The sequence below is a fragment of the Cervus canadensis genome, chromosome 23 (assembly GCF_019320065.1).
Source record: "Cervus canadensis isolate Bull #8, Minnesota chromosome 23, ASM1932006v1, whole genome shotgun sequence".
NCBI lineage: Eukaryota > Metazoa > Chordata > Mammalia > Artiodactyla > Cervidae > Cervus > Cervus canadensis.
In genome coordinates, this window is record NC_057408.1 from 17,610,580 (window position 1) to 17,624,310 (window position 13,731).

The 13,731-nt window shown below is 53.9% G+C and overlaps 1 protein-coding gene across 3 annotated transcripts in view; it reads right to left on the reverse strand.

Annotated features, from left to right (window-relative positions):
- The window catches only part of KCNG2 (potassium voltage-gated channel modifier subfamily G member 2), a 53,684-nt gene extending 41,689 nt beyond the window's left edge, over positions 1 to 11,995 (reverse strand). The window contains exon 1 of one of the 3 annotated variants that reach the window (XM_043444378.1): positions 11,901 to 11,995. Coding sequence is in view for 2 of the 3 variants with exons in the window: in XM_043444376.1 (XP_043300311.1) it covers positions 11,679 to 11,806 (128 nt within the window). In the remaining variant the exon portion in view is untranslated. Of the gene's footprint in view, positions 1 to 11,237; positions 11,880 to 11,900 lie in introns of those variants that run through there. The other 2 variants (XM_043444376.1, XM_043444377.1) reach the window with 2 other exon arrangements.
- Positions 11,996 to 13,731: the final 1,736 nt, after the last annotated feature.

The following is a 13,731-nucleotide window of genomic DNA, read 5'->3' on the forward strand; positions in this document are numbered from 1 at the left end:
CAAGGATTGGCCTGCAAGGGGCTCAGCTCCGGCCCCGGGCCTCCTCCTCGACATGCTCCTGTGACCCCCTCCTTCCACTCCTGGCTGCGTCCCCTCCGCAGGTCACAGTCCTGCCCCAGAGAGGCCAGCTCAGGGGTGCACGGGGGGCAGCCAGGCTCAGGCCCCTGCCCAGGACCAAGCTCTATCCTACTGGATCAGCCACTGATGGATACGTCAGCCACTTCTCCACGGTCCCTGCCATCTAAGCAGTGACAAGACCACATGCGCCCTACTCTTTTGAAATTATTCAGGATAAAGAATAAAGGAATCACAGAAATCGGAGGCCGCTCGTCTGCTCACTGAGCCAGGCTTTTCCAGCTCTGCAGGGACTGTACCTGGGGCCACACACATGGTCAGCACCTGCTGCCCAGCCCAGAAACCCCACCAGGAGGGGCTCACGGGCTTTTCCCCAAGCCAGTGGCCCAGGGCCAGGCCGGCCCCCAAGAGCTGTGTGACATTCGCCCATCAGCCTGCTGCCCGCCTCCCCGTTTCTCTACCAAGACGGCCAAAGAGATGGGGTCACAGAGAGGCACTGGTGGGGCAGCGCGTGGAGCACGGCTGTCACCTGAGCGCAGGCCAGACGTGGCCATTTCTGCACTGACAACACACACGTGTGTGCTGCGGGGCTGGAGGCAGGGCCCAGGCATCCGGGCCGGTCCAGGTCTGCGGGGCTCGTATGGAGCTCGGTGGGCCGGGAAGGCCTGCCATGACAATCGAGTTGGGATGAGCTGGTGTCATTTAATTTTTCTACACCTTGACGTTAACAGTGAGAGTTCCAAAAATGAACAGTTGTGCCACTTAACTTCAGGAACACTTCTCTTCAGTTCAAATAGTTTCCTAACTTACGAATGCACACGTGCTGTCAGAGGGTGGGAGAGCTGGCCAGGGTGTGAGGAGGTGTAGGGAGGGCTGGCCAGGCCCAGGGCAGGGACGCTGTGCCCCCGGGGGCCTCTCCTGTGGGTCCCACCCTGTGGGTTCTGTCGGTGCCTTCAGAGGGTGGTCCAAGTGACCTGGGGCAGGAGAGAGAAGGAGGACCCATTCACATTCCTGCCTGGACCGGCAGCCAAGCAGGGCCAAGTCTTCCAGGGGCGAGAAGGGGCAAGCAGCCCGCTGTGGGCGGCAGGAGGGGGCAGGCGGGGCGGGGGTCAGGGAGCGCCCTCGACCACCCCCAGGGGCACTCATGGTGCCAGACTCACCTGGGGCACGTGACCCCCTGAGTGTCCCAGGTCCTAAGGAGGTTTTCATGCGAAGATGTAAATGCACATGGTTGCCAGCAGCCTCGGTCATCAGAGGACACGCCCCGAGCCCTGGCTCCGCCCGACGGTCGGCACTCAGCCCTCTCACTCCTCTCACCCGTGTGGTCAACCTGCTTTGACCCAACTAGAGGATCAACTTAGCCCCAAAGGGTCCTCTGTTATCCTGATGAGGTCCAGCTCCCAGCGCTGTGCCCTGTCCATCCTGCTAGTGCCCAGGTGTCCCTGGCCAGCTGCCGACGCAGAGGAGGCGGTTTGCTGTGAAGGTGTGGGAGGAGGCTTCCCACACGGACGCAACACTTCCCTCTGAGTCACAAGAGGATATGTGTTGATGTTTCTCATTCTTCTCTACATCAATTTGCATAAATGAGTCTTGGAGGTTCATCTTCATGAAAAATAATGTTCCGATTCTAAAACTAAGCCACTGGAAAAGTGGAAAATCTGACAGTTCAATCAAACAGAAGAAGAACCTTTAATGCAACCACCACTGACGACCATCACAGACTGGGGGCTTCCCACCCCTTTAAGTGCATATTCTAACAGGTTGGCTGAATTCACACTCTGGCTGGGGCAGCAGGGGTGGGTGGGGAGGGCGAGGGACAGATGGACACCTGCACAACGAACATCCACAGCAGGGGGGCAAGGAGGTCCCTGGGCGGCCCTAGAGTTCAGGGGTCCTGAGTCTCCTCAGTTCTGTCTTCTCCCTCTCTGCGAATTCGACAGAAGTCTGAGAAGTCTCACACAGAGAGGCCTGGCTGGCTGTGTGGGCTCGCTGGGCCCCAAGGTCTTAAGGAAATGCCCATGTTTTTGCTAAATACTGGTTTTCTTGCTGCAGTCGCTGGGCCCCGAGGCCTTAAGGAAATGTCCATGTTTTTGCTAAATCCTGGTTTTCTCGCTGGGGCTGGGAATCCAGTGGAAATATGACCTTGGCTACTCTTAGGTGCCAGTGGAGCTGCCCGTAAGAGCATCCCTCAGCACTTCCCTAGGACTGGACACTATTCTAACATTAGTTAGACACTTAGAACACCCTTTTGCATTTTAAAGTCACTTTCTCTGGGAAGCCTTCCCTACCCCCAATGTAAATATATTTTACAGTATATTACTAATACAAAAATAGACTTTCATTGTAAAAAGTGTTTTTACTCAGCAAATGCCCTGGAGATTCATTCAGACTTCTGGCTGTACCAAAAGCTCACTCCTATTTTATTGCAAGTAGTATTTCATGGCGTGGATGGACCACAGTTAACCATTCACCCATACAAAGAATCTGGGTGGTGTCCAGTTTTTGACTATTACAAACAGAACTGCTATAAACAGTCATGTACAGGTTTTTATGTGAGCATAAATTGTCATTTCTCTGGGATAAATGCCCAGGAGTACAAGTGTTGGGTCACACTGCAGTCGCATCGCTGGTTTCGTAAGAAACTGCCAAGCTAATTTCCATGGTGACTGTTCCGTTGTACACGCCCGTCAGCGACGCACAGAGCACTGCTCCCCACCCGGCAGCGCTCCGTGCCTCCGTTTCACTCTCATGACTTTGACAAGTGTGCAGTGATATCTGTTTGTGCTTTTGATTTGCATTTCTCTAATGGCTAATGATGTTGAACATCTTTTCATGTGTCTATTTACCATCTGTATATCCTCTTTGGTGAAATATCTGTTCCTATATTTTGCTCATTTTTAATTGCATGTTTTTGGTTTTGTTGCTGTTGCTGCTGCTGTTGGTTTTGGCAATTGAGTTTCGAGAATTCTTTACATAGCACAGATTTGGGTCCTTCACTGGATGTGTGGTTTGCAAATATTGTGTCCCACTCTGTAGCTTTTCCTTTAATGCTCTGCAAAGGGTTTCTGAAAAAGCGGTTTTTCATTCTGATGAGATTTAGTCTATCAAGTGTACCTTTTATGGAGCATGCTTTTGGTATCAAGTCTATGAACCCTTTGCACGTGTATGCTCAGTCGTTCAGTTGTGTCCTGCTCTTTGTGACCTCTTGGACTGCAGCCCACCAGGCTCCTCTGTCCATGGGGTTCTTCAGGCAAAAATACTGGAGTGGGTTCCATATCCTACTCTGCTGCTAAGTCACTTCAGTCATGTCTGACTCTGTGAGACCCCATAGATGGCAGCCCACCAGGCTCCCCTGTCCCTGGGATTCTCCAGGCAGGAATACTGGAGTGGGTTGCCATTTCCTTCTCCAATGCATGAAAGTGAAAAATGAAAGTGAAGTCACTTAGTCGTGTCCGACTCTTAGCGACCTCACGGACTGCGGCCTACCAGGCTCCTCTGTCCATGGGATTTTCCAGGCAAGAGTACTGGAGTGGGGTGCCATTGCCTTCCCCATATCCTACTCTAGGGGATCCTAAACCCAGATGATTCTCTGTTTTTTTTTCTAAAATTCTTACAGTTTTACATTGAAGTCTGTGGTCCATTTCTGAGTTAATTTTTTGAACATTTATTTCATTGGAAGTATAGCTATTTACAATGTGTTTGAGTTAATTTGTATATAAGGTGTGAGGTTACAGATGAACAGCCACTTGTTGAAAAGGCTACGCTTCCTCCAGTGACCTGGTTTTGTATCTTTGTTGACAGGCAATCGGGTGTGCCTGTGGGGGCACCCCTGGGCTCTGAGCGCCATCTCCGGCCCTCTGCCCGCATCACAGGGTCTTGTTACTGCAGCCACACAGACAGCTCTAATGCTGGGCAGAGTCCTCATCTACTTTGCCCCTCCTCTCGAGACCGTTTCAGCTACGTTAGAGCCTGTGCCTTCCCATACGAATTCTGCAATAAGTTGTGATTTTATATCTGGTCTGTTGATACAGTGAATTATACTGACTGATTTTTTAATTTTAAACCACACTTGCATACCCAGATTAGATCTCACTTGGCCCAGTAACTTCATGCATCACTAGATTCAATGTGCTAATATTTTGTTTAGGATTTTCTAAGTTCATGAATGATATGGATCTGTAGTTTTCTCCTAATGTGGTCTTCAGGTAATATTAACCTCAAAATGATTTGGAATGTTTGGTAGAATTTTCTAGTGAAACCCCCAGGACCTGGAGATTTCTTTTTTAAGGAGTTCTTAAAGAATTAATACAATTTTAAAAGTTATATTACCGATATAATGTCATATGTAGACAGCTTTCCTTTTTTCTCATGTAAGCATTTCAGGGCCGTGAACTTTCCTCAGAACTGTTCTGGCTGCATTCCACGTATTTTGACTTGTCTTTTCTTTTCCTTTCAGTTCTCTATATTTTAAAATTTCCTTTGAGACTTCTTCTTTGACATATTAATTTTCTATGTGTGTTATCTAACTGCCAAGCATTTACAAGTTTTTCTGTTGTTTTTCTGCTCTGCTCCTTGAATCTGTAGGTTTGTATTTTTTGCTGTTTCAAGTGGTTTTCAGGCATTCTTTATTCAAATCTTCTCAGCCCCACCCTCTTTCTTCTCTCCTCTGAGACCTGACGGTACAAATGTTGGCATTTCTGCTATTTTCACACAGGTGCCTATGAATCTGTTCCTTTTCTTCTTTTTTTGTTTTTTCAGTCTTTCTTTTCTCTCTGTTGTTGAGACTGGGCAGTTCTGATTAATCTCAGACTCACTGGTTTTATCCTTTGTTATTGACCCCAGGCAGCACACGCTTTGCTCGGTTGTTGGGTTTTCTTTGGCTGCGTGGCATGTTGGATCTCAGCTACCTGACCAGGGGTCACACCCAGGACCCCTGCACTGGGAGATGGACCAGCAGGGATGCAAAGTTTTTCCATTCAATCAATGCATTGTTCAGTTCCATAGCTTCATTTGTGTGTTCTTTATAACTTGAATTTCTTTGCTGAAGTTCTCTTCTTTTTGTTGTTGTTGTTTGTTTCAGGAAAACCCATAATTGGTTGGTGAAGCATTTTTACAAAGCTGGCTTTAAAAGATTGGTCAGATAATTATCATCTCAGCATTTACTGACGGTCTTTTTCAGTCAGGTTTTGATATTTCTTGTTCTTGGTATGATGAGTGATTCTTTTTTTTTTTTTTTGGTATCAGAGACACTTTTGCAAGTTGCATCCAGGTGATCCAGCTCCATTTGTTGAAAAGACTATTCTTTCCCCTAAGATCATGGCATCTGGTCCCATCACTTCGTGGCAAATAGATGGGGAAACAATGGAAACAGTGACAGACTTTATTTTGGGGGGCTCCAAAATCACTGCAGATGGTGACTGCAGCCATGAAATTAAAAGATGTCTGCTCCTTGGAAGAAAAGGTATGACTAACCTAGACAGCACATTAAAAAGCAGAGACATTACTTTGCCAACAAAAGTCTGTCTAGTCAAAGCTATGGTTTTTCCAGTAGTCATGTATGGATGTGAGAGTTGGACTATAAAGAAAGCTGAGCACCAAAGAACTGATGGTTTTGAACTGTGGTGTTGGAGAAGACTCTTGAGAGTCCCTTGGACTGCAAGGAGAGCAAACCAGTCCATCCTAAAGGAAATCAGTCCTGAATATTCATTGGAAGGACTGATGCTAAAGCTGAAACTCCAATACTTTGGCCACCTGATGTGAAGAACTGACTCTTTTGAAAAGACCCTGATGCTGGGAAAGATTGAGGGCAGGAGGAGAAGGGGGCGACAGAGGATAAGACGGTTGGATGGCATCACCGACTCGATGGACATGAGTTTGAGCAAGCTCCGGGAGTTGGAGACAGACAGCGAAGCCTGGTGTGCTGCAGTCCATGGGGTCGGACATTGGTTAGGGGGTGGGGCCCAGTTAGGGGGCGGGGTTGCAGTCCAGGGGGTCACAAAGAGTCAGACACGACTGAGCAACTGAACTGAACTGAACTGAACTGAATTCTTTCCCCACTGAATGGCCTTGGCTCTGCTGTTGAAAATCAATCTCCCCGAGATTTGGAGGTTCATCTCTCCCCAACTCTATCCCATTGATCTGTATGTGTTTGTTGTATCTGGAAACACGAGGCCTCACCTTTCCACCTGTTCCTCCGGGGCAGAGAGGGCTTCTTTTTGGTCATGTTCCCTTTGATGGTGAAATAATCTCCCAGGAAAGGACGCCGACCCACTGGGCACTGTCTGCAGGCAGCCCTGCTCAGAGGACACACCAGGCGCCTCCACTCCCGGGACCAGGCCTGGGCTCAGGTGCATCTAGGCCACCGGCAGGCAGGCAGGTGTTTCCTGGAGTGAGGAGCCCCTTGGAGCCTCTTACTCGACAAGCACCCCCACCAGATGTAGGTTTCTTGTTAAAGCAACACATCACAATTCCTGGAGACAAAAATTCACCTTGTTCATTGTGCGTGCTGCCCAGCTCAGCTCAGCATTTTGAAACAGCGGAGTTTTTCTAACTGTGCTTAGTTGTGCCCGACTCTTTGTGGCTCCATGGACTGTAACCCACCAGGCTCCTCTGTCCATGGAATTCTCCAGGCAAGAATACTGGAGTGGATTGCCATTCCTTTCTCCAGGGGATCTTCCCCACCCAGACATCAAATACGGGTCTCCCGCATTGCAGGCGGATTCTTTACCACTGAGTCACCTGGGAAGCCTCTATTTCTAATTGGTTATGTATTAAAGAAGACAATGATACATATTTCCTAAATTTCCTCATGGAAAAATGTCTTTTTTTCCTTTTGGTGGGGGAAAAAAAATCAAGGAAATTTGTTCACAGTCAGAAATAGTCATTTTCTTGAAGTAACTGTGAACCAGCTCCAGAAAGGGGCCTTACAGCTTCACAATTGAATATCAGAGGCTATGGAGGAAGGGTGTTCCTTCTGAAGAATAAATAGCTAATCTACATAAAGTGCATACATTTTTAATGCATTTTATTTTACCAAAGCATTTCACTCCATTGCATTAATTGCTATGATGTTAAATAAAACATTTGGGTTTAAAACTTGTCATGCACTTTTCCCCGTGTTAATCTACGTGCCTCCTCAACCCCCCAGAAGGAAGGGAACCCTCTTCCTGGCTGTCACCAGAACCAGGTTTGACCTTGTTCAGGGAGATGACATGTATCTGCTTGTCCTGCGGGCGCATGGTGACTCTGCCCTGAGCCCCAACAGAGCTGGGGGGCTCTGGGGTGGGGGAGGCCAGCAGGCGCGCACTTAGCAAACGTCAGGGTCTGAGCCGGTGCAGCCCCCGTGCCGGGCCAGACCCTCTGCACCCGGCAGACTGTCCGGTGCTCCGCTGTGAGCCTGGCTCCAGCCGCCACTCCTGCCTGAGCTCAGCCAGGAGGTCAGGCCTCCAGACACAGTCCAGGCAGGGCTTTCTGTGATTTTGAACCTGTTTAGTGTCGTGACCCAAAATACAGAGAACCGCACCTGGAATACGTGCAAAGCTGGTACTTTCTGTCCTCCTGCTACAAAGACGCCAACACAGTCCACAAAGCAGTTTCCGCTGTCCCAGTGATGGGCAGCACCCCAACCCCCAGACAGAACCGCAGATGGATGCAGGCACCTGCTGCTGTGGGAGGGGTGAGGGCACGTGGAGACCCCCAGCTGGGGCGTGGAGGCCCCTGGAAGCCACGCCACCCACAGGCAGGCCCTCCATCCACACACCCTCCCCGAGTCCTGCTGGGGCCAGGTGGCCAGGTTGGTGAGAACTGAGTCAGGAATACGGAGATCATAACCTCGCCCACCAGAAAAAGGCTAATCCTTTACAAAAATAAATTTGCCTCTTCAAGCTAGAATTTGGTCAGAAGCAGTGCACCACTCAGAGCAGCCTGAGAGTCTCTGGGCCCCAGAACCCCAGCCTCGGCTTTCACGTACCCAGCACTCCCCAAGTCTAATCTAAGATTTAAACTTCATTGTTTAAATATCTGACAAGGTTAAAAATAGCCAGGAAGGTCATTAAATTTCGGGAACTGCAGCCCAGGGCTCTGGCTACCAGCGCTTGTCTGCTTCCTCCCTGAGCTGACTTATCCAGGGAGGCTGAACAGAGCTGAGGACAGGGCCAGGGCAGGTGTGCCCGGGGGTGGGGGGCAGGTGCAGAGGGAAGCGAGGGGTGTGACTGCTACATCAAGAGGCCAAGGGCCAGCGGGCGGGGCACAGAGCAGTGGCCCAGCCTGGCCCAGCGCCCCTAGGAGCAGCATGGGTGTCAGGGGCCAGGGGACCATCTGCCCCTCCATGTGCAGTTTGCTCTTACTGTCTTAGCTCCATGGATTTAAAAAGCAACATAAAGGTCTTCTGTACTATTTATACATGACATTTCAATTTTCCTCTTTTCTAAATAGACAATCAAATCAAAATATTGGGAGTTTCATTTTGAGTGAATGCATTACTGACCCTGGTTTACGACACAGGTTCCTCCTCTGAAAATAAGAGAGCTGGCACAGTTCAGAGCAGCCTTCTGGTCTGACACAGGAGGAATCAGAAAATATAAAACAGCAGCAGCTGAACTATTTGCCCACGTCTCAGAGCCAAGGAGGCCCAGGACGCCCATGCCTGCCCTCCCAGCCACACGCACCCGCGCCTCCCTGCATGCGTCAATGGCACGAGGCGCCAAGTACTGGCTGTACCTCGCAGGCGCCCGCAGGTGCCTTGCTGAGAAGGGAGCCGGCCTCTGTCTTGTCTGCTTCGGCTGAGAAGGGCTGAAGCTCTCAGAAGAGTTGCTGGGCAGTGAAACAGACACAGCTATTTCTTCGATGCCCATGCGGGACCCCTTTCTGCTGTGAAGGGCACACCGGTCACCCACTGCCGGGCCGGGAGGGACCGGAGCCTGCACCCTGACCAGCTCAACAGTGAGGCTGCAAGTCCCAGGGCCCTCCGTGGAGCCGTGGGCAGGGGGCGCCTCCACTCGGCCCTGAGCTGGGGACACCCTGTTCAGCCTGACCCTGAGGGACCCTGCAGGCAGTGGGGACTCCGTGGCTCTGTCCTAAGGCGTCCTTATTCCTCATGAATGGCCCATGAAGACACGCTGCTCAAATGAGCAGACGCACGTGGCCGCTCTCTTCGGACCCCCACAGAGCCCAACGGCCCATCCGTCAGGCTCCCCAGTGCCCCTCCTGGCTCATGTGACCCTCCCCACCGTGTGCACACATCTTGAGCCGACTCGCCTGCTCCCCTTCACCCCGGCCCTCAGCAGAGAGGCTGAGAATCCAACTGCCCCCCGGCTCCTGGTGCCTGGATGGAAGAGCCAGGGGCAGAAGGGGGGCTGCCCGCACCCCAGGTGCAAAACCCTCCAGGGACACAGACCCGACCTGCTTTTGCCAGGGCAAACCCCAGCATTTTACCACTTCCTCCCATCCCATGTGTTCTGCACGACCTATTAATCATGGCACATACACCTGTAATTATGATAATGCAGCTCCCAGCCATACCCTGGGTAGAAACTCTTAATTAAACTCAAACAATGAATCAACCCGCACATATTTTCTAAGCATCTGGCCTGTGCAGGCCTCGGTGCCAGCCAAGAACTTGCTTCCCTCCTTTTCTCCCCTGTCTACAAAAACATCCAATGTTTTTTTTTTTTTTTCTTGAATTATGGAAATCTCAAGGTATTAAAAAAAACTTCTGCAAAGTGGAAGGACACAAATTTTAAGTCTAAAAGCGTCGGAACACCTGGGCGCTGGCCTTGGAAAGGGTTGTTCTCTGAGCCTGTGCCCAGGGAAGGTGCAGGTGCACCCATCCTCCATTGATGGCATAACCCTTGGTGAGTGTGTGGCTGGTCAGCAACAGGGATCCAGAGCAAGTGGACTCCAGCGTCCAGTGGGCCACAGCGCTCCCCGGGGCCAGTGTAAGAGAGACCAGAGCAAGTCCATCCGCTGACTGCCTGGGGACTACAGGTGTAGGGGAGCCTTTGGAGGCCGCGTACACTGCACGGTTCTAGAGGTGGGGGTGGGGTAAGGAGCACGCCCTCTTCTGCTTGAACCCGTCTGGGCTTGTGGGGTCCACCCTGGATTTCTCAGCAGGGATGGAGAGGAAGACCTTGGGGGTTCTCTTAACTGACCCCCTTAGCAGCTGCCCCAGAGCAGAGGAGTGAACCAGCTGCCACTGCTGCCCCTTGGAGGCCACCTCCCAGCGGGGTCACTGCCACAAGCACCAACAGGGTCAAAACCCACTTCCAACAGCCAGTGGCTCCAAATCTTGGCTTTGAGTGCAGGACTGAGGAAACCAGGTCTTTGCAGCCCAGGGAAAGGAGGAGAAGGGGCGGCCCGCAGGGAACGCCAAAGGCGAGGAGAGTCTGCCCGAGCACAAACCCAGCTTGGGGCTAGAAGCTCGGACGAGGGGACAAAGGTGACAGGAGGGGCCACAGCCCATGATCAGAGTCGTGTCCTGAGAGTCAGAAACCAGAAACTGCATCTGCTGGAGCAAGGGGGGCTGGAGGGGACTCCCTGGGTCACCTAAAACCTCAGGAAGGCAAACCCTCAGGCCCCGGGACACTGCAGGGTCCTGGAAGACTGGAGGCTTGGGAGAGCATTCGGGGCATAGAGAACCCCGGCTCGCTCTTCTAGACGCTTCGGGTCATCCCTGCTGAAGCCCAGGACCTCTGGGCACCCGCCTCTATGCGGACCCCGGGCCTCTCTGCGCCAGCCCCGGCGCCAACCGGGGCTCAGCGGGTGAGTGTGGGAGCCTCCCAGGCTCGGCTCCGGGGGGCTCAGGGGCGCTTGGGCTCCGAGTTAGAGAATTCAAGGCTGCCTAAGAGGGGCTCCCTTTCTGGGATTCCGGTATGCGTCCCCGCTCTGGCTCCAGCTCCGGGCGGGCAGGAGAAGGCAAGACCATGAGTGTGTATGTGCGTGTGTGTGTGTAAGACTACATCTGCGCGCATCGCTGTGTATACGGGGGCGACGTTCCCCTCTGCAGGGCAGGGGCGGCAGGAAGGGGCGAGGAAAGAGCACCCATGTGCCAAGGACTGCATCCCGCGCCCTCTGTGCAGAACCCGGTGCGCCCACAACCAGCCAGCACGGGCGCCTGGGGGATCCCTGGTCATCCCGCTCGCTTTGTCGCCCATCTTTCCTCTCACCTGAGCTCTTGCAGATCCCACGAGGACAGACGGGGCGGCAGCTGCAACCAGACTTCGGCCACTGCCGCCTGGACCTCCATGGAAGCGCACGAAGCTGCCCGAGCCCGCGCGCCCCTGGGGCCGGACGCCCGCCCGGCTGGGGACTCGGAGCCGAGCAAGGGGCTGGGGTCGGCACCCAGTCCGGCACCGCCCTAGGCTCCGGGGGCCGCGGTTGGGGGGAGGGGAGCGTACACGTCCCTTCCGGACTCTCCTTCGCCCCCACCCGTCTGCGCAGCCGAGTGGAGGCTGCGCGCGCCGGACAGCGGCCCCCTTGCCCTGCTCCCGCCCGGACGCTCGGAGGTGGACGCTCGCGCCCCTCCAGCCCCCGCTCCTGCATCGGGATCTTGCGGTGTAGACCCCTTGTCCCCGCTGCGGCCCCGAGAGACTCCAGTGTAGACCGACCTCTCCCGCCGCGTCAGCCTCCTATCTCCTCTCTTCTCGGGACCCTCCGCTGTAGACCCTCTGCGTCCCGGTCTCTGCCCCGGAACCCCGTGTAGAAGCCCCGAGCCCTCCCGCCCCCGCTCTTGCATCGGATCCTCCGTGTGGACCCTGCGCCCTCGTCCCTAACCCGGCCCGAGGACCCTCGGGTGCGGATGCCCGGCCCCACCGCGCACGCAACTTCACCTCGGGGCCCGACTCGGCTGGCTGCCGCTCCACTCGCCCGGCCAGCGGCCTCCTAGGGGCGGGGCGCCGCGTCTCTGGAGCCCGCTGCCCGCGGAGTCCGGCACCGCCCCGCGCACCGCCCCCGGCCCGGCCCGGCCGTGGCTATCCGCCGGCTGCGGTGGCGTGGCGCCCCCTCGCGCCCGGCCGCGGGTCCCCAGGGCGAGCGGACCCCCGGCCTGTCCCGCCGGGAGCCAGGAGCCCAGGGCCGTGTTTCCCCAAGAGGAACTCTCTGGGGCATAGGAGGCGCGGACCCCTCTCTGCGCACCGCGCCCACCGACGCGACAGGCACACGCGCCCACCCTCAAGCACAGTGGCGGCTCCAGAGGCGCAGACGGCGTCCCCCGTAACCACACGCCGAAGCGGCCCTTAGTGTAAAGGGGCAGACCAGGGGCTCTCCACGTGGGTGTGGTCGCCAGAGCCCGGAGGAAGGCCGCTTGTGGGGTCCGGAGACGCTTGGTCGGTCACCGGAAGAGCCTCCTCTCTGGGGCCGGCATCGCCAGATGCCTGTGAGCTGCGCCTTGACCCTGACGCGGCCTCTGTGAGGGGCTCTCATCGTAGACACGGGGATGCTCCTCTCGGGCTTGAGCCTGGACACTGAGACCTTGAAGGTTTTTGTTTTTTTTTTCTTCATGTGCGTGCGCGCTAAGCTCCTTCAGTCGTGTCTGACTCTTTGAGACCCTGTGGACTGTAGCCTGCCAGGCTCCTCTTAGAGCCAGAGAGGGCTGGCCACCTCTCTAGCCCGAAAGGCCACCTCTCCCACAGGAAGTGGTAGCTCAGGGCGCTGACTGTCCCATGTTTGAGGCAGCTCCATCTGTCAGCAGAGTCTGCCCAGCTGAGCAGAATCTGTTGGGGGAGGGGGCAGCATTTGCCCACCAGGAATGGATGTTGTAGCTGCTGAGGCAGAACTCCATGGAGGATCCCTGTAACAGAGACCCCTCCAACCCTGAGGGACACTAAGAAGTAACTAAACAAACAAGATAGCTCATGGAAGTCTCAGGCCATGTCCCGCCCACAACCAGTGCCCTGCAGCTGGGTTACATAGGTGTGTGTGGGTGGGTATGTATGATTTCTCAGACCCTTGCCCTCCATGGGGGCAAATTTCCAGACCCAGTGCCACCTGGCTGCCCCTTCAGACCCTGTGCCTGTTTCCAGTCCTGGGTAGTTGTGAGGAGCACAGTCAAATGAACTGTCCCCTCCCTCCCCAAACACCACACCTCTGTTCATCTAGCCCAAGCACCAACTAGCCTGTCCTGGCACCATGTCGTATTCTCAGCCAACTCTGGGTTTTTAGTCCACGAAAATCTGCATCTCCCCAATGTCTGTTGGTGCCGTTGTTCTTGGTTTCTGACCTATGGTTTTCAGTTATACAGTCCTTTAAAATCTAGGTTCAATGTATTTGTTTCTTTTCAATTGTTTGTTAGCTTTTACTAACTTCTTTGGTGAGCCTCTCAGGTGTTTTAGAAGCTTCATCCTATCATAAAGCACATTCGCTATAACCTCACCTTGAGCTTCCCTGGTGGCTCAGTGGTAAAAACCCGTCTGTGAAACAGGAGATGCAGGTTCAATCCCTAGGTCAGGAAGACCCCCTGGAGGAGGGCATGGCAACCCACCCCAACCCACTTTCTTGCTTGGGAAATCCCATGGACAGAGGAGACTGGCGGCCTACAGTCTATGGGGTCAGCAAAGAGCCGGTCATGACTTAGTGACTAAACAGCACCTTGAGCTAGCGGAAAAGAGGTAACTCAACATTGTCCAAAGAGGCGAGCTTGCAGGCGAGCTCCACTGAACTCTA